Source organism: Amborella trichopoda, chromosome 2 (assembly GCF_054954075.1).
Source record: "Amborella trichopoda isolate Santa Cruz 75 chromosome 2, AtrichopodaSantaCruz75HAP2 v2.0, whole genome shotgun sequence".
NCBI classification, from domain to species: domain Eukaryota; kingdom Viridiplantae; phylum Streptophyta; class Magnoliopsida; order Amborellales; family Amborellaceae; genus Amborella; species Amborella trichopoda.
Window position 1 is genome coordinate 13356417 of NC_142337.1, and position 27854 is coordinate 13384270.

General features: G+C 35.4%; 1 protein-coding gene across 4 annotated transcripts in view; it reads left to right on the forward strand.

The window, feature by feature from the left end:
* The first annotated feature begins 14893 nt into the window (after positions 1-14893).
* Positions 14894-27854, forward strand: part of GRL (transcription activator) — a 39888-nt gene continuing 26927 nt past the window's right edge. For 2 of the 4 annotated variants that reach the window (XM_088858096.1, XM_088858094.1), the window contains exons 1-10: positions 14894-15284; positions 15377-15451; positions 15942-16022; positions 16153-16233; positions 16389-16491; positions 17785-17869; positions 20282-20407; positions 20581-20688; positions 23305-23349; positions 23433-23575. Coding sequence is in view for 2 of the 4 variants with exons in the window: in XM_088858094.1 (XP_088714220.1) it covers positions 20405-20407; positions 20581-20688; positions 23305-23349; positions 23433-23575 (299 nt within the window). In the remaining 2 variants the exon portion in view is untranslated. The remainder of the gene's footprint in view (positions 15285-15376; positions 15452-15941; positions 16023-16152; positions 16234-16388; positions 16492-17784; positions 17870-20281; positions 20408-20580; positions 20689-23304; positions 23350-23432; positions 23576-27854) is intronic. The other 2 variants (XM_088858095.1, XM_088858093.1) reach the window with 1 other exon arrangement.

A 27854-nucleotide genomic window follows, 5' to 3' on the forward strand; every position in this document is an offset into this window, starting at 1 on the left:
TTTCTGCTTTTAGTAAAAAAAAAAAAATTGTGATATTTCCTTCTACTGTTTTGAATATTTAGACATTGAAAAATTCATGTGCAAATGACTGCCTTATTATTTAAAAATTGATATTTTTGCAATTGATTATAGTATTGTTGTGAAATGTTTATTTGTGGATTGATATCCCATAAATTGTGATAATTCCGTATTCTTTAATTTCTATAAGAGTTTTTCTATACATATTAAATTGGCAATTATGCTAGAATGCTTTTACAAACTGCTACCTTTCTAAATTTAAGCCCAAAATATTTGATTGGTTATTTTTGAAATGTTATAGAGAGTGACTATTATTAATGGTTTAAGTGAAATTCATATTAATGATTTCAGTGATATGTTGAGTACATGATATTGCTGCTTTTGAATGTTTAAAGAGATTTATAAATAATTTAAGTATGCAAGTGGACTCATCCGGTTCGCCGGTGAGGTATAAGTGGACCTATCTGGGATGCCGGTAGGGATTAAGTGGACTCATCCGGTACGCCGGTGAGGTATAAGTGGACCTGCAGGGATTAAGTGGACCTATCTGGGACGCCGATAGGGATTAAGTGGACCCATCAGGACGCTGATGGGGTATATAGGTGACCTACTTGGGACGCTAGTAGGGTATTTTGTGAAATCCTTTGAATTATGCATTGACGCGTTAAAGTGTTATGTGCATTTCAATTATTCGAATTATACTTAATTATGCATTTATTGAAAGTGAAACTGTTGATGCATTTCTGTTAATAGATCTTCTTTTTGAAAATATTGATATCTTTCAACCATGATTATTTTTAGGATTATGATGATCACTTACTGAGTAGCCAAACTCATCAAACTATGGTAAACATTTTTCAGGATAACTGCGATTTCATTTGTGTCCTCGTCAAGATCAACTTTGGGAAGATATTGTAGTTTTGCTTAAACTTTCTTTTGTTACTTTGTAAGACCTCGCCACTGTAAATTTGTCCTATCAATAGATGTATATATGTTTTGTCTGTCACATCTCGGGGTGTGACAATATTTATGGGTAGAAGTTGTTCATAGTGCTATTATATTTTCAACATTGTGCTATCCTCTTTCACCCATTGAGAAATTATTCACTTGACCACCTACCTAATCCCTTATTCATCTGTTTGGTTGCATTTTTTTTGTGTTGTTACAAGCAATTAAGTGAGACAAATTGTCTAACAAAACTATAAAATGTTGTTTTAAATGATATAGATGCTATGATCTAGAGCCCAAAAGACTTCAAATATAGAAACATATTTTGTTTTTTGAACATATCACACTCTTTCCAAAAGTGCAATTCATAGTTTGTCCTTTCACCTTTCTTTTCTTGTCCCATTTTTTGATATTTTTCTAACCTTGTCTGGAATCTCAAATATTATCCTTATACTATAAGGATGAATCAACAATTGTTGAAGTCCTGATAAGGCACCCTCACCTGCTGATGTTATATCATTTCCTATTATGAGAAGAAACAATTGGGTCTCTATCCCATATACATGTTTTGTTGATTATGAAACTTTTTTACTATTTACAGCCATAGATGGGCCTGATTATTACAAATCAGACAAAAAATCCTCTTTAAACTTAGTTAAAAGGATCATGTTGAATTGCGGCTCAAAGATGATCACATCCCATGGTGAGATCAAACTTTCTATGAGCCGTTGGCATCGCCTATAGATTACTCCAAAATCAAGAAGAAAATCAAACAAGCTACTCTTGATGGTATAAAATGCATAGAACACAATCGAACAAATAGATAAAAGCAAGATAAAGTTACAGATTGCTGGGCTTGCCGGCCTGGCACCCAAAGTAGAAGCCTCGATTAGAGCAAATTGAATGATTAAATCCCTCTTTGGTTATTAGAAAATGACTTCTTTTTTTTTTCTTTTTTCTTTTTTTTCCGAACTTTAGGATTTGAAATATAGGGAAGTTGCCGAAAAAACTAGGGTTGATGTCATGGAAGTGATATAAAAATCCTAGACTTAATAGAGATTAATGGTCATGATCTTTGTAGGAGAAATTAGGATATTTGCTGAGGCTCCTGAACAAGTTTAGGTTTCCTAATAATGATGGATATATAGGGTTTCTAAGGCTTTAGGGTTAGCTAGGGTTTTGAGGTCTTGTGAGTGGCTATCTTAGATTCAAATTATTCATCCCCTGTAAGGGTCAAGAAAAAGGTCTTTCATAGGCAAAGGATTACCTAAAATTGAAAGGCCGTTAATTTGAGCAAGTCCTGAGCTGACATGTGACTGCGCAGGACTTGCAGCACTGGATTCTTATTCTCACACCGTACTTTGCGGTGTAGACTACTAATCAAATTGGGTTTCGCATATGTCCTTGGGATTTGGATTCTAGAGTTAATCATTTGACATTTTTGAATCTCAGCCATACGATTTGGCGGTTTTTATGATATTTATTTTCTTTCTTATTGCTAGACCTACCTTGTCTGAGTGATTAAGTTTCCTAGGGTTAGTACTTAATGGGATTTTGGGAATATTTAAGAATATTTAGTTAAACTAAGACTAGATGTGGACTATGGATCACTGTAGCCTAAGGACTATTGGACCATTGTGCTATTTGGAGATTAAATGTGTCATTCTAGGCTGATTTCCCATGGTTTATGGCTCATTTTGTATGCCTTAGGATCTAGAAATTTAGGAGAAAGTCAAGTTCACTGGGTGTCTACACCTACCTCAACACAAAGCTTTTCTTGCTTTCATTCATTCATATTTTGAACCTAAGGTTTAAAAAGAAGTTACAACTTATCTTGAGAAGGAACAAGCAATGGTAGATGACTCGAAGACTCTTAATGGAATGCATGCTTGGGATCTTAAAGTTACAAGTTATCTTGAGAAGGAACAAACAATGGTAGATGAGTCGAAGACTCTCAATGGAATGCATGTTTGAGATCTTGTGCCTCTTCCATAAGGAAATAGAATTGTTGGATGTCGACGGGTATACAATATCAAAACAAACGTAGATGCAAGCATTGAATGATATAAAGCTTATCTTGTGGCAAAAGGATACAACTAGCCAATGGAATTGACTTTGCAAAAAATTTTGGCCCCCAATAGCATATGACTACTGGTTGGACCCCATTCTATACATATGTCTGAAAATGTCTTTTGTATTAATAATATATTAAAAATGAATTTATCAATGGTGATCTTGATGAAGCAGTCTATATGAAGGTGCTTCCTGGAGTTGTATATATCCTAAAAACATAGTACCTAGGCATCTGCTAAACCTCAATGGACTCAAACAAACTTACCAGTCTTGGTTTGAAAATTTTCAAAGTGCAATAGTGTCAACATGATTTCAACAAAGCAATCATGATCTAGTCATATGTATGGATGAAGCTACTCAAGGATGAGAACTTATATTGCTCTATGTGGATGATATATTATCTATAGTGATGATATGTGCATCATTCACAAGATTAGACAAAAACTCATTCAAATACTTGTAATGAAAGACTTACGGCTCTTAAGCTATTTCCTTGGGTAAGGTGTTACTTATTTTCCCTCGCAGTATCTTCTCTCTCAATTTAAATATGGGGCATAAATTGTTTTCCAAGCGCGACTAGTTAATTAAACCAAGCGAGGGTGTCCCTTCTAAATCAAATCAAACTTTGGGCTACAAATGGTGAACTTCTCATTGACTTAACATTTTGTAGATAACTGGTTATAAAACTGATATAACTCATAATTTCATGCCCAAAAATTTCTTATGCAGGTCATTTAGTCAGCTACTTTATGAGTATGTCCACCTGGCTACATTGTTACACATGATTCATTATGTTTGGGACACTCTGCAACAATCTTTATCATTCACTTCTTCTTCCTCACTTGAGCATTATGCATATATTGACTTAGATTTTACAGGGAATCTAATTGAGTGCAAATCCACTATACGGTTATGCATTTTCTAGTAGATTCTCTTCTCTCTTTGAAAATCAAAATGTAAATATTGCATAATTAAACATTGAAGTTGAATACAATGCCATAATACAAGCTACCACTGAAATTATTTGTCTTCATTGGTTACTAGCAAATATGGGTGTGGGTATTACCACTCCCATGCCATTGTATTATATCATAAGAGTACCATAGATCTTTCAAAGAACCCGAACTTCATGAATGCAACAAACATCTTGAAGTTGAATACCATTTACTTCGGCAATAATATTTGGCAGGCCTAATCTCTCTCCCATATGTGTCCTCTTCGGCATATGCAACGACTTTTTTTTGCCAATTCTCATTTACAAATCAATTATACAGCTCATCTCCAAACTCTCCATGATTCTTTTTTTACCATCTTGAGTTTCAGGGGAGTGTGGAAACATATAGAAGGTATTATATATTATCAAGATATTGTGAATTGGTATAGAAAGTTAAGATATTATATAGTTATATGTATACCTACGTACTGCATGTGTATGGTCATAAATTGTATACTACACTATTTATTTGATGTTAGAATAGAATACAATTCCTTCTTAATAGTATTTTGAAATAACCTCATTAAGACATGCCTCAAAACAAAAGAGCCTTATTTTCCTTTGTATATCTATAATTATCTCTTTGGTCTTTGGCACCACAACTACCTCTTTGCTCTTTGGTGGATCTCGACAACCAGTCCTTTAAGTGGCTACTCCTTTAGCAGGTACTTACCTTTAACAAATGTCCCCCTAAATACTGGTTCCCTCTATACTTCGATTTTATTGAATTATTTTTATCTCTACTGGATTATTTTTATGTCTCTAACTCACCTGCCAACTTTTACTCTACAACAACTCATTAAGAAGTCATTTAGCTGTAATTAAAACTCATACTTAGCATGTGGTAACCTTCCTCTCCTCTCTCATGCCCCAAAACCCTATCCTTTTCTCTTTATTATTTTTAGTAAAATGGAAAGTTCAATGGCATATATGTACCAAGGCTAGTCAACCGAAACACAGATCGACATAATATAATTGCAAAATAACAAATTGACAAAATGATGATTGAAGATGTGTCTTTAAATGATGCAAGATATATTCACAACTCCATGCGGGTGCATATGTTTTTGTTTATATATTTGATAAGCTATTGGAATTTTAAAAAGCAGCAAAGACCATGTGGTTGTAGCTGACGTCATACAAGTAGCTGACGTCATACAAATTAGAAAGTGGCTTCATGAGATTTCAAATTATATTAGGAGATTTGGATTTTGGATTTTGGACTTTGGATGACGTAGAGACATGTGAGAGTAAAATTTCAAAAAATGATATTTCTATAACAATAAATGTTGGGCTTGGGTACCCCAACAATAAATTCATTCTAAACAATGATTCAAAGTCATTGAATTCTAGTACAAAACAATAAACCCTAAATCATGATCAGTAACAAAACCACAAAATCATTTCATTATTTCCCTATTAATATATATTCTCTATGTAATCTCAAGTATTGTTTTCCTTAAAGAATAATCAAATATATTTTGTAGGTTCCATGTATGTATATGAATATCTAACTATTGTATATGTATGTTGGTGCAGTCCTAGGTAGTTGAGCATTTTAAAATATTGCGGCCTGAGCAAACAATTGTACGTGTCCACGCGGGTACCCCAAGGCCTAGAAGATAGGTGTACTTAAGTAAAGAGGAGAACCCAGTCCATAATGTTGCATATTATTGGCATTAGATCACCTTGTGCTTGAAAGGTTATATATATAGCACAAGAATGTACAAAAAAAAAAGAAAAGTTCGTTGTTGGGAAAAAGTAGTTTTTGTTTTTGTAAGGTCATTCTATCTCCAAAAAAATATATCTTGTACTCTCTCTTGTTAATAAAAATTGCATTTTCAAGTCTTATCACTTTAAAATAAATAAATAAATAAAAATTCATGTACTTTTTATTTTTTTAAAAAAAATAATACTTTTTAAAGTCCTTCTTTTTTTAAAAACAAAAATCCTAAAAATCATTTTTTGATAAATAAAATTTCTTTTAAGGCCATCTTACTTAACTTTTTTAGGACTTTCTCATTTTCAAAAGGAAAATTTGCTTTACAAGAAATTTTTTTTTAAGACTTTTATAGTTCCAAAAAAAAAGACATCACTTTTGCTCGAAAAGTTGCTGTTTTAAGGCTACTTATTTTCTAAAAAAAAAAAAAGAATCTTCACTTGAAAAAAAAAAAAAAAAAATCACTTTTAAAGCCTCTCCCTCTTTTTCTTTTTCTTTTTTTTTTTTTAAAAAAACTTTGTCAAAAAAAAAAAGTCTATTTCATTTATTTGCTTGTAATTTGGCATTTTCGACTTTTTTATCTTTTTATTAAAGAAAATGGGGTTAAAAAAAAAAATTCCAGGGTCACCTGCACTCTCTCTCTAATTATTAAAGAAAACAGGGCGCGTTTAACTAGGCATGGGTTCCGCTTGGTTCCATGTTTATTGACTACATACCTTCTTGGGGGTTGCTTACCCCCACACCTGAATTGTGGTTTTGAGTCGGTCAAGACTCCGACTCAAAGTGCACCTCACTAGGCACGGTTTGTGCCTGGTGGGGCCTCGATCTCATTGAATCGTAAGACTGTGCAGGGACTCATATGTGTGGGTCTGGCTCGAGATCGCTCTCTCGAAAACTGCAGTATGTGAGGTGCACGTGCGGGCATGTACCAACTAGTGAGAGTGAATTATGGGGTGTGAGTTGGGATCTACCTCACGATGGGTTCGTGACATGCTCAAGCGTTTGTCAAAGCTCTCTTAGATCATGATGGAAAGCCCTATAGCCTGAAGCTGGTTCAGTTCTAAAAAGGGAGAAAGAGAGAGAGAGAGAGAGAGAGAGAGAGAGAGAGAGAGAGAGAAGAAGAGGGAGAAGGGAGAGAGAGGGAGAGATGTAGAAAATCACTTTAAGAGGGAGTGTTAAAATTGTTAAATTGTATTTTCTAGAACGTATACTAGTTTTTATGTTATTTTATTATGAGTGATGTAGTAAAATTGTACTTATAAGTTTATGTAGTAGGAAGTGGTAAAACTACTAGGTTGTTAGTAGTTATCGTTGCAAGTGGATAGTAATTGTAGGAAATATAGTTGTAAAAATACTCTATTTAAATAGAGGTGTGTAGTGTGAAAATTGGGTCACATTGTTGAAGGTTAATCTTGGGTGTCAAGATTATAATTTCTTTGCGTACCCCTGGGTCACATGTGTTAAGGTTAATCTTGGATGTCAAGATTTTAATGCCTTTGTGTATCGTATTTTTCATCTTTGACTGAAGTTTTTCTTCCACCTCATTGGAGCTCTTCTTCTTCTTTTTATTGGGCTGTGAGTCTTGAGCTAGTGTGACAGTGTTATACTAATTGAGAAGCAGATTGTTATGATATTATGGCATCCGTCTTTTTCTATATTGTATCGGAGCCACAAGGGTAGTGGTGATGTTGTCTTGACTCCCTTAGTGAAGAAGATCAATTGTCTTTTTTAAGATGGATTCGGATAAAAGGTTGAATTGGGAATTCAACTCAAGGCGGTCTTTCTTTTTCCCAATTCTTCTTAAAGATCTAAAATCTTTGGAGATCTCTTGTTCATTTAGAAGAACCTATTCGGAGGTATGAATGATGTGACTTATCATTCAAGGTTAAAGAGAGAGTATATTCCCAATATTACCTCTATTAAAGGGTAGGCTACGCAACCTTACTTAGTTGAATTTGATAATCTCTTTGGTGGGCCTGCTACATGGTCGGAATTTCAATTTCGGGGAATGATGGAAATAATCACATGTACATTGCCTCATTTCTAGAAAATCATTTTATGATGGTCTTTCTATTTCCCAATTCTTTTTAAGGATCTAAAATCTTTGTTTAGAGATCTCTCGTTGATCTGGAATAACCTATTTGGAGGCACAAATGAAGTGACTTAGCATTCATGAGTTAAAGATGGAATATATTCCTAATGTTACCTCTATTCAAGGGTAGGCTATGCAGCCCTGCTTGGTTGAATTTAAGAATATGTATGGTGGCCAGTTAAATGGCCGGAATTTCAATTTCAGAAAATGATGGAAATGATCGCGTATGCATTGTCTCCTTTTTAGAAAATCACTTTAAGAGGGAGTGCTAAAATTGTTAGGAGTATAATTTCTAGAAAGTATATCAGTTTTTATGCTATTTTATTATGAGTGATGTTGTGAGATTGTACTTGTAAGTTTATGTAGTAGGAAGTTGTAAAACTACTAGGTGGTTAGTAGTTATTGTTATTAGTGGGCAGTTATTGTAGGAAATATAATTGTAAAAATATCTTTTTAAAGAGAGGTATGTGGTGAAAAATTTGGGTTACATTTTTTAAGGTTAATCTTGGGTATCAGGATTGCAATTCTTTTGTGTACCCTTGGGTGACATGTGTTAAGGTTAATCTTGGGTGTCAAGAGTGTGATGCTTTTGCGTACCGCATTTTTCATCTTTGAATGAAGTTTTTCTTTCACCTCACTTTAGTTTTTCTTTTTCTTTTTCTTTTTATTGGGTTGTGAGTCTTGGGCTTGTGTGACATTATTACACTAATTGAAAAGAAAATTGTTTTGGTATTGTGGCATCTGTTTTTCTCCACAATGCCAACTTTATTTGATGTGTGGTGTATTCTTCAGCTCGAAGTCGCAGGTGAGCCGATATTGACACATAAATGAAACCCTATGAACATTACCTGGTACATTGGTTGGGAGACTACCTGATACAGCATAACTGTATCCTTCATATGATCAGGTTTACTTCGATGAGATGAAGATTTATGTGTCTACCAGATAATCCTACACAATTACAAAGTGAGCAGCACACTAGGGCATATTTACTTCATTTAATAGAAAATACGATTTTCTCCTACTCGTAAGGAAATGAAGTGCCTATTAGATATTTGACTCTATTTGAGGATTTCAATGAGACGGGATGGTACGCATGGGGGGTCACGACCCTTGCATATCAATTTTAGTCCATCAATAAGTTTATTACTATTAAAGCAAAGAAAGAGAACCCAGAAGTATTACGTGATAATCAACTGGTGCCTGCTCATCACCTCACTAGTTGTGTGACACTGCTTCAAGTATGCCCATTTTGTTTTGTTAATTACTTTTTATTTTAAATATCAAAGACAATAATAAATAGGTCAAATGAGCATTAATAGTGGTGCAAAAGGTATATTCATCAGAGTCCATTAGCAAAAGCAATGGTGATGGGAAACATTGGGATGTAGAAGATGCATACATTCACTTGTTGTTCGAGATAAGCGGTGATAAGCTCTTTTGGCCCGAATACTGATGGTGTTCTTAGTTTTCACTAAACTTAAAGACAAAAGGCGTATCGTGTTTAGAGTGAATGAAGGGAGAAATATGTTAGAGAAACTTAGATAAATATTTTCTACATCCCAAATCCATTTAAGGAACCAACTGTTCTCCAGTTAAGTAGCTATGTCAAAAGGAGAGAGAGAGAGAGTGAGGCTTTTAGAAACGTGAACTAAAGAAACATGGCTTTGATAATATAGTAATAGAGAAATGATCCTATAGGACCCTTCCCCACCTATGTGTGTAGGACCCCAAAAGATCACCATTAAATTTGGCACGAATTTATAGAAAAGTCAAGTCCCACATCCATATGATAACTTTTCTGAAGATCCGTGCCAACTTTAATGGTGATCTTTTAGGGTCCTATATACATAGGTGGGGGAGGGTCCTATAAGATCATTACTCATGATAATATCTAGATTTCCACGAACTTAAGTAAAAATTTTGGCTTTGAGTGCATATCCTATACTCTAGGGGAGCAAAATATATATTTACTCAATGAGGTGAAAGAGCTATTTTGGTGGACTTTATAGATCTAGAATCCACATAAAATCACCAAAAGGTTATTTTAGGACAAATATAGGTTTTTTCTACATTCCATGTATCTACCGTCCAAAATTTGGAAGGTCTTTGTTCAATCTTGAGACATTGATTTGATTTTTTTTTTTCCCCTTCATTATTGAAGAAGTTACATCCCCAAATAGTTAAAGTTAATAAAGATTTTTTAGATTGGGTTTTACTCGAGGGAATAAATGGACTATTTGCTCTTTTAGAAATACAATTTTTTTTAATTTTCCTTTTACTTCCTAATATCTAGAGGTAAGAGCCTCCCCTTTAGGCTCTTGTTTGAGGTATACGTAGAGTAAAAGAAACTATAAAAGATTGGGTTACAATGCATAAGTTGGGCCCAATTCAATTGCAGACTTTATAGTCTTCTTTTAAAAAATTATTTTAGATCTAGATTTTGGACCTATACTTCTTGAAACTTTTTTGGGTTGGTATTGTTGACTGCCATGATCATAAATCTGGAAGAGATAATAATAATTTTTAGCCTATTTGAATTTTTACTTTTGGAGGGTTTATTTTTTCTCAGAAAAAAATTAAATAAAGTTGAGGCCTTAGACAATCAAACTAGGGCGCACCTAAAAAATTCATAAGAGGAGTTTTCTTGATATTGAAAAACCCTCAAATCGATAATCTTGACCTTGAGATGTATAGACATGAAAGAAAAATAGATTTCAAGTCTGGAAAATAGCGCATCTTTTAATGCATTATTTGGGTAGCAATTTTCAATTGTTTAAGTGTTCATAGATATGCTCGATCTATACTATTTTTAAGCTTTGAATTTTATAATTATAGATGAAAATAATTTTTTAGGTCATGAAACCTGAGATCACTTACATACAACATTAATTATCGTTAATTTCTTATAAAAATATCTATTTTACTATTCCTAATGATAAAAAATGAGTTTGATCGAAATTTTTCTAATACAAAACAATAGTAATAAATGCCCAAAAATGTTTAAGTACACTAAAAAATTACTCTATGGATAAGAATCCCTTAATATAAACCTAAAATCACCTAAGATGCGTTTCAAATCCTAAGTGCATTCTTTTCAAGAAATGGGTAGTTGGCAATAATGCCCTGAAATAAATTAATAAGTATATCATCCATGTAAGTGGGCTTTGTATATCAAAATTTGGAAAAAGTCCTCATTATATTAATTTTTTTTAAAAATAATCTAGTTCTTTATATATTTTTGAAAAAAAAACCTTTTTTATTTTAATTTTGAAAGATATACCCCTTTTTTTTTTTTCCTTTGTAAACAAAACGAAGGCCTCCTAAATCAACTGTGGGATCGTTGGGCCGTGGACTGAAAATCAACTCTTTGAGAAGACAGAGAAATTTATTAGAATAAATTAATTTTTAATATTTGAAATATTTATTCTTTTTCAACTATCCCAAATTATGATCATATATATTTTGAAATTAAATAAAAATATTAATAAAATATTAAATAATTGACCGTTTATGTCCATTTTTTTAAGTTTCCCTACATATAAAAATAGGCGTGTTTGTATTGGTTGAGTTTCCCAAATTTACTAGTAGCTGACCAGCTAAGACTCAATAATGAGCGTGTATAAATAGGCAGTAAATTCACATCACGGCTTTAGGGTGAAAAGCCGGGTGCGGGCATAGTGGGAGAAGAGTAATGTCTAAGCAAAGTCTGTCGGAATCCATAATAAAATCACAACTGTCACTCTCTAATACAACTGACCTCTCTCTCTCTCTCTCTCTCTCACCCAGAAAAACAGTAAAAATTCATCTCTCATTCACCAAGAGAAACAGTAAAAATTCATCTCTGTCCCCACACCACGAAACACAGTAAACATTCCTCATCTCTCTCTCTCCCATTCACTAAGAAAATAGCAAAAACCCCTCTCTCTCTCTGATTCATCAAGAAAACAGTAAAAACTCACCTCTTTCTCTCTCTCTCTCCCTCTCTCTAACTCTCGTGTCAAAGTGCAGTATTGCAGTTCAGTTCAAAAACAGAGTAAAGAACTCATTAATCGTACACCAAACCCCCTTCTCCGAGTCTGCTTCAGGTCTTACCTTGGTTCAGGTCTTACTTTGGTTCAGGTCTTACCTTCTTCCCCTTTTTGCTTCACATCTCTCTCTCTCTCTCTCTCTGTCTTTCTCTGGGCATTATCTTACTTCATTTACATGCTTCTGGGTGGTTCAGCTCTTAACTTATTCTGCATTTTACTCATTTTTCACGTTTGTGTCTCTTTGTTGCTATTGTTGGGCTTCAGATCTGTGGCGCTTCAGTTGTTAATGGAGCAGAATTCATGAGCTGCTGCTGGAAAAGCTTGGCGTTCGGCAATTTGGTACATTTTTTAAGCTTTTGTTGCTGTTTTTTTTCTGTATAGTTCTTTTCTGCAACTTCCATGTGATTCGTGAGTGTGGTGCTAAAGGATGGTTTCAATAGCTTGCCCGTACATGAGTTTTTTCGTTTCCTTGTGATGATCTGTCCAGATTCAACCTGCATTACATCTAGAATATGGACTGTCCATACTGATTGCTTCGAATTTCACAGCTCTCTCTCTGAAAGCGGTTCTCTCTTTCTCCTTTCATTTTTATGTCATTTTTATTGTAGAAAGAGAAGTGCCATGTTTTTGTATCAATATAAAGCAAATTGTATAGCAGGAGTTACGCAAAACACAATATATATAGAGTTATAGACTGCCAATATATCACTGTTAGTCTTATAAAATTCATGCTTTCCCAAGGTTGAGGTTTCAAATCCCACATTTACCAAGAAAATGGGAAAAATAAAGGAGATGAGAAAGACTAAAATGTTCACTCCCTCACAATCTGGTGAATAGATGTTTATCATGCCCATCCTGCCTAGGCGACACTGCAATCTGGTAATTTGTCAGTTGCCGGTGCTATGTGAACAAGAAAGGATTACAGAAGGCCACAGGGGAATCAAAAAAAAAGGGATGGAAATTCCTGTAAACAAAGAGTCTCCGCTAACCCCTTCATAAGTGAGTGAATGAGCTTTTAAACTGGCCCTTCCAAATGTATTGATTCCTACAATGACTTCCTTGTCGAGAAAATTCTCGACCTTCTCCATGATATTAACCATCATTCTAAGAAAAACAGACTTTTTACCTCACCCATTCTTCTGTTTTTGATAACTTTTAGTTCACCCATCTGCTGACATTTAGAGAAATATTGGGTCCCTTACTAGAGGATAGAGGTGATAAAAACTGAGAAGGTCACTTTAAAGTTGGTAAAGGAGATGAGACCTAGGCAATTGTTGCATCACGAAACCTTGTAAGATCAATGTCCTCTCAATTTTCTCATTCAACGCCATTAAAATTAAGCTTCAGTTTACCATTTGAAGGTGGAGACTGAGAAATTAGGCAAGCATAAAACAAAAGCATTGACAGATCTGAGAGCTCAAAGTATGAAAAATGATTCTACACTCCTCTAGAGGTGCTCCACCTCATTTATCTCAAAGTCTCTAAAATTATGTTTAAAGTGGGGATACCAAATGATGCAACCACCCTCGTTATACTTGAATAGTCCTTGACCTAAGCGTCAAGATCCAAGACGCTGACTCTTCAGTCCGCATTCTCCAAGGGGTGCCTCAAATTATGATGTATCTCAAACTCTCTTAAGATAAGGTTGAAACTGGGTGCATCGGACGATATTACCACCATTGTAGTTAAAGTACTTATTGGATGAATCAAGCATAGGGATCTGCATTTATGTGCTTAAGACTTAGCAATATTGAAGAGCTCACAGATTGGACTAGAAACATACACAAGCCTCATTACTATCCTTAAACTTAATGTCCAGCCTGAACCCAAGTCCTACACGAGTGATATGTCACCAAACCTTGAATGCCATAGCATTCCTTTCAAGATCCCGAATATAACCTATTAGAATCATACTTATCCTTGTCATCATGGCGAAAAACTCTAATACAGAATGCAATGCCACTTGCCAAGCAGAGTTAAGTCAAATGCTGTATCTACCAGTTGCCTAAACGACTATGTCATAGTTTGTAAATCTCTTCCTATTTAAGTAAGTATTGTTTGTGCTTTTCATGATTGTCTGAGTGACTTATTTCCAACTCCTTGGCCACCCTTGCTGGGATATGGAGTAAAGGCAAGGAGTAAATTGGGATCTTGCTGAAGTTTCCTTAAACCCATGTGACTCTGCTAGAAAAGGATGACTATTCCCCAATCGACACAGTCTTCTTCCAAGTCTCTTCACTACAGGCACTACAGGATCCATGTGCTATTGTTTGGTATTTTTAAGTAAAATCATAAATCAAGATATTTTCATTAAAGGCGCTCCACCTTCTATCCTAGACTTTTTTGTGCCATAAAAAAGCTATCCTAGATTTGCCTTCCTTTAAAGGACATTTCTTTTGGGGGAGAGATGATAGATCCCATTTTCCTCTCTAAGTTGGAAAGGCAAGACTTATGTGCCAAAATGTTAGGGTAGGATTAATGGCCTATCGTCTTCATTATTCTCCATCCTTGCACTTTGTAAAGAGCACCTCAGCTGTAAATTGCCAGTGAGATCCTGTTGGCTGAAAGAGAATTGCTTCTTTAGGAGAACCATCTGAATTATGCTTGCTTCTTATAAAAGAAAAGATGGAAAAAATAAAAAAAATGAGATACAAAATAATTTTCTTTCTATTCAAAATGCATTCCTAATATTATTGAAGGTAATTGTAAAAAATTCATGCTCACTGATTTTCATGTTAATTTGTTCATGCTACTACTTATCTTGGCCAGACGCAGTTCATTCTTTATTGAGATGAGTAATCATGCTTTGGCACAACATAAATATTTGATAACCTTTTTTTACATTTTGTTTTCTAAATTGTTAGTTTTGGCTTCTCCTTTTCAGCAACCGATTAGAAATATTACTTATTAGGCTGTGCATGTTGCTTTTCCCAGGTCCAATAGATTTATCTCTTATGTGGTTTGCTTATCATTCATAGTGTGATTAAGAAATCATCTCTTCTGAATATCTGCAGAGTCCAGTTCATGGCTAAGCCACGGCCAACTTTTCTTGATCACGACACATCTCCTAACTCCTTGGATAGTATATTCAGATGGTCAGAATACTTGAATCCTGAAACGGTCTCTCCATCATCCAGCTGGAATCATGCTGCTTCAACGACGCCACCAAGTTCAGGAACTTTCCATAAGGCTCGGCATATGGAATCTGTGTTCCGGCTTTCCGAGGTTGCCGAAGGACTTCTGACTAAAATGTACAGATTGAACCAGAAGTTGGACTACCCAGATCCAGTTTCATATGTAATTTCAGATTCATTTTGGAAAGGCGGAATGATACCCAACCATCCAAGAATTTGTCTACATATTGCTAAGAAATTCCCTGAGCATACTAGTAAATTGCAACTGGAAAGGGTAAGATTGTCTTTTTGTCATCATTAATAGATCCTTCACATAACAAAGAATTTTTATTCTGTTGTTTAAACTGATTATTGGGTTTTTTGCAGGTCGATAAGATTGGAATGGACGCACTGCATGAGAATGTGGAAAGCTATATGGAAAGCTTGGAACCGCTGGTTACAGTGGGTGCTTGCTCTTATGTTTAGTTTCTTTGCTAATCATAAGAACCTGTTCATGCTGTCTTCTTAATGTAACATGCTATTTTTCTCATGGCTGAATCAGCCATTATACAATTTTGACTGACCTCCTTTTTCAAATTATAGTGATTCAGGTGTCAACTGTTTCCATTTATTTCTGTGTGATAGTAATTCACTTACTCGTTTCTGCATTGTGTAAAGTACTATCTTTTGTTAAGTATGCATGTGGGAACAGCATAATAATGTTTCCACTAATTTGATACTTAATTCTATCATAGTTGTCTGCCTAATCCAGAACTTGCTTATACGTGTTCAAATATAGGTTTTTGATAATTGATTTGGGGGATTGCTTCATGCTATTTGTCTCAGCAGATGAATGTCCTTTTTTAATCAGTTGGTCAAGTGAGGCAGTTGTTATATTCACATTGTCTTCATTAGTTCTAAGATTTACTGAATGCATTTTAATTTTGTTCAGCTGCTTCTTGACCTAATGGTGTTTCGTGAACAAGCATTGAGACTGATTTTGGATCTTAGCAGTACAGTCATCACCTTATTGGTAAGTTTGTCATCTAATGATGAGCTTCAGGCATGCAGTGATTCTTGTGCATATCCAACTATACTAACTTTTTTTCTATTCTTATTTTAGTTAGATCCAATTTTAATTGGAGTTTCTTGTGCTTTTGCAGCCCCATCAAAATTCCTTAATCCTACATGCATTTATGGAGCTCTTCTGCTCATTTGTTCGTGTGAACCTGTTCTCAGAAAAGGCACATTTATTTTCCTTTTGATGATTTTCTTTGTCTTTAATTTTTCATCATTAAAGAGTTCCGAAATAGTTGTCATAAATTCATAACTATGATCTTCTTTGAGAGGATTTTTAGATAGTACCAAGCTAACACAAGATTACATGATTCCCTTGCAGATGCCGCGGAAAATGATCCTGCAAACCTATAATCTTTTGCATTCTATGCTTAAAAGTGGTCGAGACTACGAGTATTACCATCGGTGGGCAATCATTTTGTTTGGTAGAGTCATCCTTTTTTGAACTAAATTTAAAAATGAAGACTGAGTTCATTTGTATACGTTTTTAACTTTAGTTGGGTTGAAAGCCCTTAGTCCTTAGATGATGACTTAGTTTATGTAACACGTTGGGTTTTGGTTATTGATGTGCACTTGACAATAAAGAACAGTACAAGTGCAGAAGTGTTTATTTGCATTACTACAGTTACATGCATTACAAGATATGTAGTTCTTATTATTATTATTTTCTTTGCATTTTGGTAGCCGTTTTCCATATTGGTGCCAAATATGTTGTGTATTAGTTCTCAAAGTCAACAATTAGGCATGAACAGTTGTGCCGTGGTTGGAGAGCAGTTGAGGATGAACTAGAGATAGTGGCCAGAAGAGGGAAAAAAAAAATGCACAACTGACGATTGCAGTTGTTAATCAACAATGCAAGGGGAAGCTGAGGTTGCTCTTCCAATCATCGGAAGAGTGTCTCGTACTCCATATCTTATTCCAGCATTCCATTGGGCGCTAACTATTCATTCATGGAAATGCACATATCAAATGAATGTAGATGCTTCATAAATTAACATATCCGCCAAGAACAAGAAGAAATCTAAATGATGGATATCGCCAATTCTATGCTGACTGTCACCAAACAAATCCATAGAGCAAAAGAATTGAATTTGTAATCCAAAATCTCTACAATATGTTGAATCACTCCAGTTTCATATGATGTGGAGTCCTGAATTTTCATATCTAAATGATGAGGAAATCCCTTTATTGATTTGTGAAAACCAGATGAGTAAATTATCTTATTGTGCCGAGTCTGTCAAAAGTTTGCATTGTTGTGAAGGATGAATAGGCTTATAACACTTAAGGCATTCCACATCATGGGATACCTTTGATTGTCATGAGTTGAGGAATAAGCAAATTACATTTACAGCATTCCACATCGTGTTTTCAGACAGCTTGGCAGGGAGAAAACCTTAATGATATGTGGTATGTTCCAAATAGGCATTACCTTGTACTCCTAATTATTCATAAAGTTTTTTGGGATGTATGAGGGGGACTCTGTTGTTACCTATGGAAGCCATTTCTAATTCTTAATCTGCGTCTTCATACGGAAGTCCATTGGTATCCTCATTGTGATGTTCATATCTTGCTAAATGTAAGGTTGCATTGTTGATTTTATTGTTCTTGAATATGTGTTAGAATGCATACTTACAAGTGCCCTTTCTGTTTTCTCGCCAAGTCATAAGTATTTGTTCTTCTTTGGTCGGTAATTTATAATTGTTGGACTTCTTTTGCAGGTTGGTGCAATTCATTGATTCATATGATCCACCATTAAAAGGATTGCATGAAGATCTTAATTTTGTCAGTCCTAGAATTGGAGAGGTTGTCGTTTTGATGTTTTTTTTTTTGTAATGATTTTTTTCATATAAGCAAGTTCATTGGTTTTCTTTTCAAAAAATTGAATTCATTTGAGATTTGCTTCCATTGAAACCTTTGTTGTTGGATTTGTATTGCCTTCTATGAGAAGTTCAAACTTAATACTGTACAATCTGCTTTCAGATGTGCATGCATGCCTGTCTGTCTGATTTTGTTTTCGGATATGATGTTGATTTTGATGCTACTGTGTACTTCAAAGTAGGTGATTGTTTGTGAACTATTTCAAATGAATTGTTTAACCTAATGAAATTAGGATATTGTGTGAAGCTTGTTACCTCTGTAATCATGACAGTTTTTGTTCTTTGTAAATGATAGAAAGACAAAAAACACTTACAACATGCAAGCCTTGGAATGCAGTTTGTAGTTCACATTTGCAAATTCTTGCATACTTAGGTTCAATTTAGTCTTTCCATCATTCAGGTTTTTTTTTTTTTTGGGGTTAAGTTAGTGGGGGAGAAGGCCCCTTACTTGATTTTTCATTAATAGATGTAAAAAGAAAAACAATTAACTTAGCCAGATCATGTAGTAAAAGTGGAGAAAGAAAATTTGGTGGTCTATGGCGCCACACAATAGCACCAGGGCCAACAGATGCTCTCTTAGTGAGCGCATCAACAACCATATTTGCCTCTCGAAAATATGTGCAATGGACCATTGCTGCATAGAAAGTCTAGTACGACAGTTATTTTCAATTGTATGTAACCTCCATGGAGCACGGCGTCGATTCTGAATGACATTTACAAGTAGGGCCGAATCGCTTGCTATTTGAATTTGAAAGCAATTCCTCTGATGAACCAACTGAACGCCTTCTTCAAGGGCCAAGAACTCTACATGATTATTAGAGGCAAATCCAAAATGCTTTGCAAAAGCAGCAACGAAACCACCATCACTGTTCCTGATGACTTACCTCAACTTGCTAGACTTGGATTTCTCAAGGAAGCACCATCAATATTGAGCTTGTAATTCTGAGCCTCAGGAAATGAACATGCCACCAGAATACGAGATTTTGGTTTCTGTTGACACCAATTTATCTGAAGATTACCTATCATGGCTTTTTCTGATAAATAGAAAGACCATTTTTTAATTTCTGCTAGTGCTTGAACATGTAAGGTAATCCGTTTCACAAGGTGCTCTCTCCTGGTGGGCCTTGACTCAATTTATTTGAAGATCATTCGGGCTTTAAATCAGGCACAAAGCATACTGCATGTAATGCTCAAAATAGCACTGTGCACTTGATGGATCTGCTGTAGAAGATTCAATATAAAACCTTAATGCAGACACATAGTTCTCGTATATGATGGAATGCGGAAGATGCACTAGGCTCCAAACTCCAAATGAAGTCTGGAGAGAGTGACAATGAAAAGCCTAGGATTTTGACAAAAGAAGTCTCAAGTGTTTTTTTTTTTTTTGAGAGAGAGAGAGAGAGAGAGAGCATGGCTCGCTGAAAAGTGTGAGCTTAAGGAAAGACTGCTTTGGGACCTCAAAAGAGTATGGCTCATTGAAAAATGTAAGCTTAAGGTATGTCTGCTTCAGGACCTTTTCTTAGTGCAGGAGTTTTTAGTCTAGGCTTGTAGAGATGTCATCCCTTTTCTTTAAAGATGTATTGTTGTTTTTAATACCTATGTCGTAATAACTATGTAGTGATATTTGTTTGGGACATATTATGTTGTTGGAAACAAGACTGGGTTTCACGTAATCCTTTGGATATCTCTCATTCTAGATGAGCGAGCTGCTGGAAATTTTGCTTAAATCCCTTGCAGAGAAGTTTAGTTTTTCAACACACTTGCAGGTGGATTATATGGTTTCATGTCCTCTTTTCTTGCCGTGGCATTCATCTAGCCTCTCCTAAACCATTCTACTTTGACAACACCTGCACCATGCATACTACTTTGAATATTTTTCCCATAGGTTAACCGTATGAACTATGAAGAGAGATTTCATTCTAGATTTTGGGTTTGGGACACCTTCTTATTTCCATGTTCTAGCTCCTTGTGTTCAGTCAGGTCATGATTAGTTTTTTTTTTCCTATTTACTTATATTCGTTCAATAGGGATGAAGTGTTTGCATGATGTGATAAATTTATGTATGTATAAAATAGCCTTTCCTAACATGAAACAGATTTACTTTAGACCCTACAACTGTGGTCACATGATTTATTAATCAAATCAACTTAATGACAAAAATACATACCCATAATCATGAATAGTTTTTAAACTGCGAAAGGGAGGAGTATATTTTATATAATTTATGTCCCATATTGATGCACTCTTCTTTCTACTGATTGGCTTTAACTTAAGTAAATGAATTTCCTGATATAGGGATGTGATTGAAGTTTCCTTTTCTTTCTCGTCTTGGCTGTAGGTTTTGGAGGCTGTGGGCCCTATTGTTTTCTTGTCTACTGATACTAAGAAATTGAGAAATGAGGGGTTCTTAAGTCCCTTTCATCCTCGATACCCTGATATACTTACAAATTCTGCGCACCCCATGGTAAATTTTGTGTTTTCAGAATAACTCTTGAGTGGTTTTCTTCTTATTAATTCATTTGGACCAACTTGGCCAAGTAAAGTTGTATCATTCAGAGAGAATATTGCCTTTTTCTTGCGGAATATTGTCTTCTATATTTGCTTCTTTTATATTTTGTATGATTTGTCTCCGTGCAGAGGGCCCAAGACTTGGCTAATGTTTCAACATATCGAGATTGGGTGCTTATTGGTTATCTTGTTTGTCCTAGTGAGCTGCTTCGAATAACTGGGATTGACATTGCGATGGTTTGTGTAACCTGCTGATAATTTCCTCTGTTGTAGTTTGAAAGTTTGTGTAAGTTATGTAAATGCAAATATAAATCCTCCAGTGGACTTTCTGGAGACTTGAATTAATTTGCTCTTCGCTTTCTCTATTCCATGCTTAAACAAAGTAAGGAGGCATATGACAAATTTGATTTGGCTTTTACGTTGCATTGCCAAGTTTGTCTTTTTACCAAGTTTGTCTTTTTACCGGTTCACTCCAACATCTTGTTTCCATGTTCCATATGGTTTTGTTCCTTAAGCTCATCACACATTATTGAAAATGTTAAAATGTAAAATCTGTTAATTTGATGGATGTTTTCAACCGGTTCTTTAACCAGCACAAATATGTTTACAAGTTAATAGAGAAGGATCACATCATGAATTTGTATTCCGCTTCAATTCTTATACTCTAATTCTTTTAAGAAATGAAAAGAGTAAGTAAGACTGTACACTGAGATTAATGGTACTTTGTCACTTTTATTCATGTAAATAGTCTTATGACACATTTGATTGCTAGGATGTTTTGAGAACTTCTCGAATTTGTGGGGCATCATACGATTCTATTATTTAATACTGTTACATGGTTTGAAAACATGAAATGCATAATAATCTTTATATATGAGAATATATTTTTTTTTTTGAGAGAAGATAACTTTTTATATGAAAATCTATTATTGTTGGGCAAAAGTGATCTTGACATATCTATGAAACATGCAGCCTGAATGTGCTCTAAGATGTTCGATCATCTGTATTTGAATCTCTTTCTAGATTGAACTATTTGAATCTAAGTAGACCCCTTGAGTTATGCATTTACTTCATCAGTATTTGTACCAAAATTTGTGCCAAAGTTTTATTTAGAAATTTCGTTGAGATTAAAAAATTCAAAATGTCAATAACATAAATTTGAAAGGAATTATGTTTAAAAAATGGATCGGCGACCCGGGTTGCCCATCTTGAAAAACTGATATGGATCAGTGGATCAGCTATTGGGATGGATCTATCTGCTGGATCGGCCTGATATGGCCTTAAAAAAATTTCAAAAAAGTTTTGAAAATAGTTATAGATAGTGCCTTTTGAGTTTCCAAAAGAAAATAGGTTAGTGCATTATAGACTTTCAATATTTTGTAAAAATATATGAATATTGAGGCACCGTTTCTTGCCTCAGTGTCTATTGATATTAATTTTGATACTAATTTCGATACAATTCTTCTACAAAAAAATTTATAGTCATTTTCTGATTCTAATGAAGAAACGAGGGAGAAAGTCATTTTCATAATAAAATTTTTTGTGATTTTTTAAAGAAATTTCATAATCAAAATACTCTTCTTTTATAGAAATGTATTTATGAATTTAAAATGGATTCCAACTTATCAAATAGAAGATCTCTCATAGTCTGTTATTTTTGAATGGAAGTAAATCGATCTTTTTGCTCCCTCAAGAAGTGCCATCTATAAAATCTAGTGTTGATTTGCTAGTACATGACAAATTGAATATCATTTTAACTCCTTTAGGTTCCAATTATTATAACTCACACAATCAATGACAAGAAATAGTGTACCCAATCCACAACAAGAAAAACTAAAGATTATACTAGAAGAGGATCCATTACAACTAAAACAAAAAACAAAAACAAAAACAAAAAATGAGCTCTTGCATAATTCTCTCCCAAACTCTACCCACATTGGGGATTTGGGATAGACTTTGGGAGAGAAGGTACTATGTAAAGGACACGGGCATCGTGAATCTCACAAGTTAGGCGGTTGCCCTCATTTAATTGGGCTGGAGTGGGACCATCTTCATATAAAAGATGGGCAACTAATAGAAAGAAGTGGGTAAATAATAAAGATTGTAATTTTAAAAATAAAATAAAAGAGGTGGAGCCCCACGGTCTGACCGAGAACTACTTAAAAATTGAGGAAAAAAATAAAAAATAAAGTAGGGCGGGAACTAGCCAATTCCTGATTGATCCAGCCGGTTCACTGACAGAATTGGCCATTTCATTGACTGAACGGGTTAGTTATGTTAGAGCAGCGGCTGGTTCCTAGCAAGAACCAGCTGATTTTCTATAAATGGTGGGACTAGATCAGTCCAACCAATTCTTAATTCAGATTAGGTGATTTCCATATAGATCGGTTTTTTAAAAAAATCTGTGTTCCATTGATCTTCCAATCAACATTTGGACATGCTTCACTACGTCACTCCCATAGCTCTTACTCCAGTCTTACTGGGTTTTCCAGAAACTATTTTTAATGAAGCTTAGATGGATGGGAAACGACACTTATCAATAGCTTCATCTACTTCCTATTTTACAGCTTCCTTATTAACCCCGTCAATGCAGTTGTGATATGTTCCCGTGGAAAATTAGTAGTTACTTCTATTTCATTCCTACCATTCAATTTCATTTTTCATGGTTGAATAATGGCAAATTCTCTACTAAACTCCAGGCAGGTCTCTTGCACTAATGATTAAATGGAGATATTTATGTAGAGATATTTTCTTGACATATGCTGATTTGTTTTATACCATACGGTTTGTTGAGATACTTCTTTTACCTTTTTGTAGATCACCTTTTCTTAAGTTTTTTCTTTTTATCTGCAGGTTGTTCTAAAGGAGAACTTAATACTGACTTTGTTTAAAGATGAGGTGATGCAGATATTACATGTCCAGTTGTGCCCTCTTCATGTTGCATTTGTGTTTATTGAACATGATTTCATTGTTATTTGCAGTATATTCTGTTACATGAAGATTATCAGTCATACGTTTTGCCATGGATAATGGAATCGAAAAAGATGGCAAAATCTGGTCGAACTAAACAGAAAGAAGCTGATCTAGAGTATAATATTGCAAAGCAGGTTGAGAAAATGATTTGGTATGGCATACACAAGACTCCATGGATCTCTAAAGTTATTATGACTTGTGATGTTCGTTGAACTTTTCACTTTGATTTTTAAAGAAATTGTTCGAAATGCTTTTCATATTCTACTAGTGATAGAGAATATCCAGTATGCTTTTTCTAATTGGATATGTTATTCTAACCATTAGGGAATGATGCTTTCCAGTTCAACAATAATAACTGACAGCTAATATTATGTTAGATGTGTATTTTTCACCATCTCAATTCCGGTTTGTCTTTTAAACATCTCATAGATAGGTTTTCTTGAGATCCAGTTATACCTCCACTTCTCTCCAGCAGCTCTCAACATTTGATGATTCAAAGTATAAGCCAGGCAATAGAATAATATATGGATCATTTAGCATCATCGTGAAGTTATTGGGAGACCTTTGATAGATGACTACAACTGTTACTCTCATTGATATCAGTCGTTCATGAAATCGTAAACGGTTCAAGCACTCATGCATGTAGCTCTCACATGAATTTTTGAGGGTTACGCTACATCCTTTTCTCTGGCACATGTATGTTTTGCTCGGAAATGACAAAATTACCAATGTCTCAAAAAAAATGACAAAGACCCTTAAATGAATAGGATATTCTTTATGGAATACTAATATTTCAAACCATTCATGAACAACTTCGTGGAATGTGGATTCCCACTAATGGGGTGTCTGCGCTTGATTGCATGATCCATGTTTCTCCTCGGGAAAAACTGTTAAAAGTCTATACAACAGCTGTTCTTCAGAAGCACATATTGGAAAAACTAAAGATGCTCTATCGAGTTCCTTATAGTCTGGATGGTAACTGTTTCTCTGTGTGTGTTTAGTCTGGCTTGACACTAAGTTTAACCTAGGGTAATAACTTCATATGTTTGCTTCAATAGTAATCCAAGGAAAAAACCAAAACGGACCTAGGCACACCATAACATAATTACATGAAACAGGTGTTTATCTTTGACCTCCATCTTGACTAAGGGGAGGGGTCTGAGGGTGGAGATGACAGCTTTTGTACAAGACTGCTTAAGGCTTGAGGAAATTTAATGGCATCAAAGGTCAAGAGCAAATGGTTGAAGGGATGGTAATACTTAAATTTTTTTCATGTCACTGCAAATAAGGAGTAACTTGGTCTAAGAATCTCAATTGGAGGGAAGAGTTATTATCATGTGTAGGAAGTGGAATCTACCATTGTACAATTCTCCCCCAAATGCTTTTCGGTGTAGGGAGATCCAAATTGTTTTTCGAATACATGCCATTGAACAAGTTCTCAGTTGAGCATGTTGTGGGTTGAGAGGTCCTTTGAGGAACACAAGATCATGAAGTGTTCTTTAATATGAGCAGGGCAACTACCAATGGATTCCCCTTTGGCTTCCAAAAGTTTTTGGATGTGGTAAAAGATTTAAGTGCTACTCTTGTTTGAAGAGTTTCATCTCGGGGGTGGAGGAAATGTTTCTATGAACTCATCTGTCATAGCCCTGACTCCTAAAAAGAGGAGGAGAGGATATCAATGGCGTAAGACCCACTAACTTACATGGGAGGATTTACAAGATATTGGCAAAAGTACTTTCTCAAAGGTTTTGTGGCGTATTACCTGAAATAATCTCTCAACTGCAAGCTGCATTTGCCAAGGGTAGTCAAATACGAATTCTATGTGCCATTGGCCTCTACTTTGGGATCATATGAGGGTTATAAGAGCAACTATTAATCTTCCTTGGCTGGTATTAGGGGAGTTCAATACTCTATTGGATTCCTTGGAGAGAGTGGGGGATAGGAGTTCTTTACCCCCAGATTCAGGCGACTTTGTTCAAGTAGTATCGGATTGTGCTTTAGCTGATCTTGGCGTGGTTAGGGGGTGGTTCTCTTGGTCTAATAGCTAGTTGAGCAGAAGATGCATTAGAAGGAGGTTGGAGCATGCATTGGCAACTACTGATTGGGTTTTGGCTTTTCCCGAGTCCAAAGGCCAGTTACTTCCTAAAGGTACCTCGGTTCACTATCCCTTACTCGTTTTTAATGCTGATTTGGGTCCGGTAGGCCCAAAACCTTTCAAAGTATTTCTCTATGTGGGAGCAGCATCATGATTTTTTGGATGCTATTTCTAATTCCTGGCAAGGGAAAGTGGGGGGGACACCCATGTATCGTTTTGTTGCTAACTTAAGAGGCTAAGGGGTGACCTTCGTTCATGGAACAAGGATGTGTTTGGTTATGTGGGGAAATCCATTGCAGCAGTTTGATATCAATTGTCATCTTTGCATGATTGTTTACACATGGATCGTTCCCATGAGACATTCATGTCAGAGGAAAAAGAATGTACTCAGAAATTGCAGGCTCTTTTGGGCCATGAGGAAAGATTCTGGAGGCAAAAATAACTGCAGAACTGGTTAAAGGATGGGGACTCCAAGTCCAAATATTTCCATCTATCTACTGTGGTTAGAAGGAGGAAGGACATAATTATCCATAGTTATTGGAATCAGAAGCAGGAACAGTACTAGGATTTGGATCGTGAAATGCTAGAAGATCCCTATGGTTGGGAACGCCATCCGTACAATGCACATGTTAGGGATCGAGATTCCCAAATGTTAGGGATCGAGTATCCAATATTTTGGGGATCTTGATCCCAACTTTTTGGGGGATCTTGTTAGCAACCTTAAAGTGTATGATAATCTAGAATTATGATTACTCCTTAAAGTAACAATCTCATTATTGATCGCAAGCAAACAATAGTTGTGTTGCGAGTCAACTATAAACAAAGAAAATCATCAGTTTGGTTGATGTTTTGGTCTTTAAGGTTGAGAACGAAATCCCTAATAACAGGAATCAGAATCCCTATGAGTGGTGTTCGAGATCCCAAAATTTAAAAATCGAGATCCTTGAGAGATCCGTCCTGGGAGTGACATAATCGAGATCCTAGAAGCGATCGCCTAAAAGTAGGAGATCCTGGTAACTATGGAATTATCTCTTTGAAAGATTAGAATGGGAATTTTCTATCTATTGAGGCTGACATTAAAAATAATATGATTGACTATTTCAAGGATCTATTGGCTCAGGAGAGCAATACTGACCTACATATTGTTGATGAGTTCTTGCCGCTATCTCTTTTAAGTTCTTCTCAAAAGAACAAATTGGTGGACGCAGTAAACATGGAGGAGATCAAAGCGTGCATTTGGGACATGAAAAGTGAAAGTGCCATGGGTCTGGATGGGTTTTCAATGGAATTCTATAAGTTTGGATGACAAGTCATTAAAAAGGATCTTTTTCTGACCCTTGAGGATTTTTTCACTTAAGGTAAGCTTCTCGAGCAAATCAACTGCACTTTTATATGTTCGATTCCTAAAGTGGATGCACCTAGTGTGATGAAAGACTTTAGACCTATTGGGTTGTGTAATGTTTTATACAATGCATTCTTGAAAGGTAGGCTTATTATAGATAACATCCTTGTGGCAAATTAGCTTATGTCTCTCTGACATAGGAAATCAGTTCGGTTTAAAATGTGTCTGCAAATTGATTTGAGCAGTGCCTATGATAGGGTTTCCTGAGATCTTATTGTGGGTAGACTGCATGCTTTGGGCTTTCCTGATCTATTTGTTTCATGGGTGCGCTTGTGTATTTCCACAACTTCCTTTTCTATTTTGAGGAATGGTTCACCTAAGGGATATTTTAAAGGAAAGAGGTTTGAGACAAGGGGATCCTCTATCTCCATATTTATTCTAGTTGATCATGGATTTCTTCAGTAGGTAGCTTGATTATGCTAGGTTGCAAGGAATGAATCCTAGGGCATTTCCTTCGGGGTGTGATTACAGGGTCTCTCTCATTTGTTTTATGCTGATGATGTGCTTATTTCCTATGAGGCATCCATTTCCTCAGCCACTGCTGTGCGAGAACTCATTTCTAAGTTTGAAAGGACTACTGGTCAGATTTTGAATTCCTCTAAAAGCAAGGCTTTCTTCTTTGATGCACCACGGGGAGGACGTGGGAGAATCTTGAGAGTGTTGGTGTTCCTTGAAGGATCTCTACCAGTCTGTTATTTGAGCCTACCATTATTCCGTGGACATTTGAGGCACATTTAATACCATAGTCTGGTGGGTTAGGTGTTCGGTAAGATTGGGTCATGGCAGCCTTTATGTCTCTCATATGCAGGTCAATTTCAGTTGCTTAAGTCAATACTCAGTGCATCAACGGTTTTCTGGTTGCTATCTTTCATTCTTAAGAAAAAAACATATAATATGAAAGAGAGATTACAGAGGTACTTCTTATGGACCAGT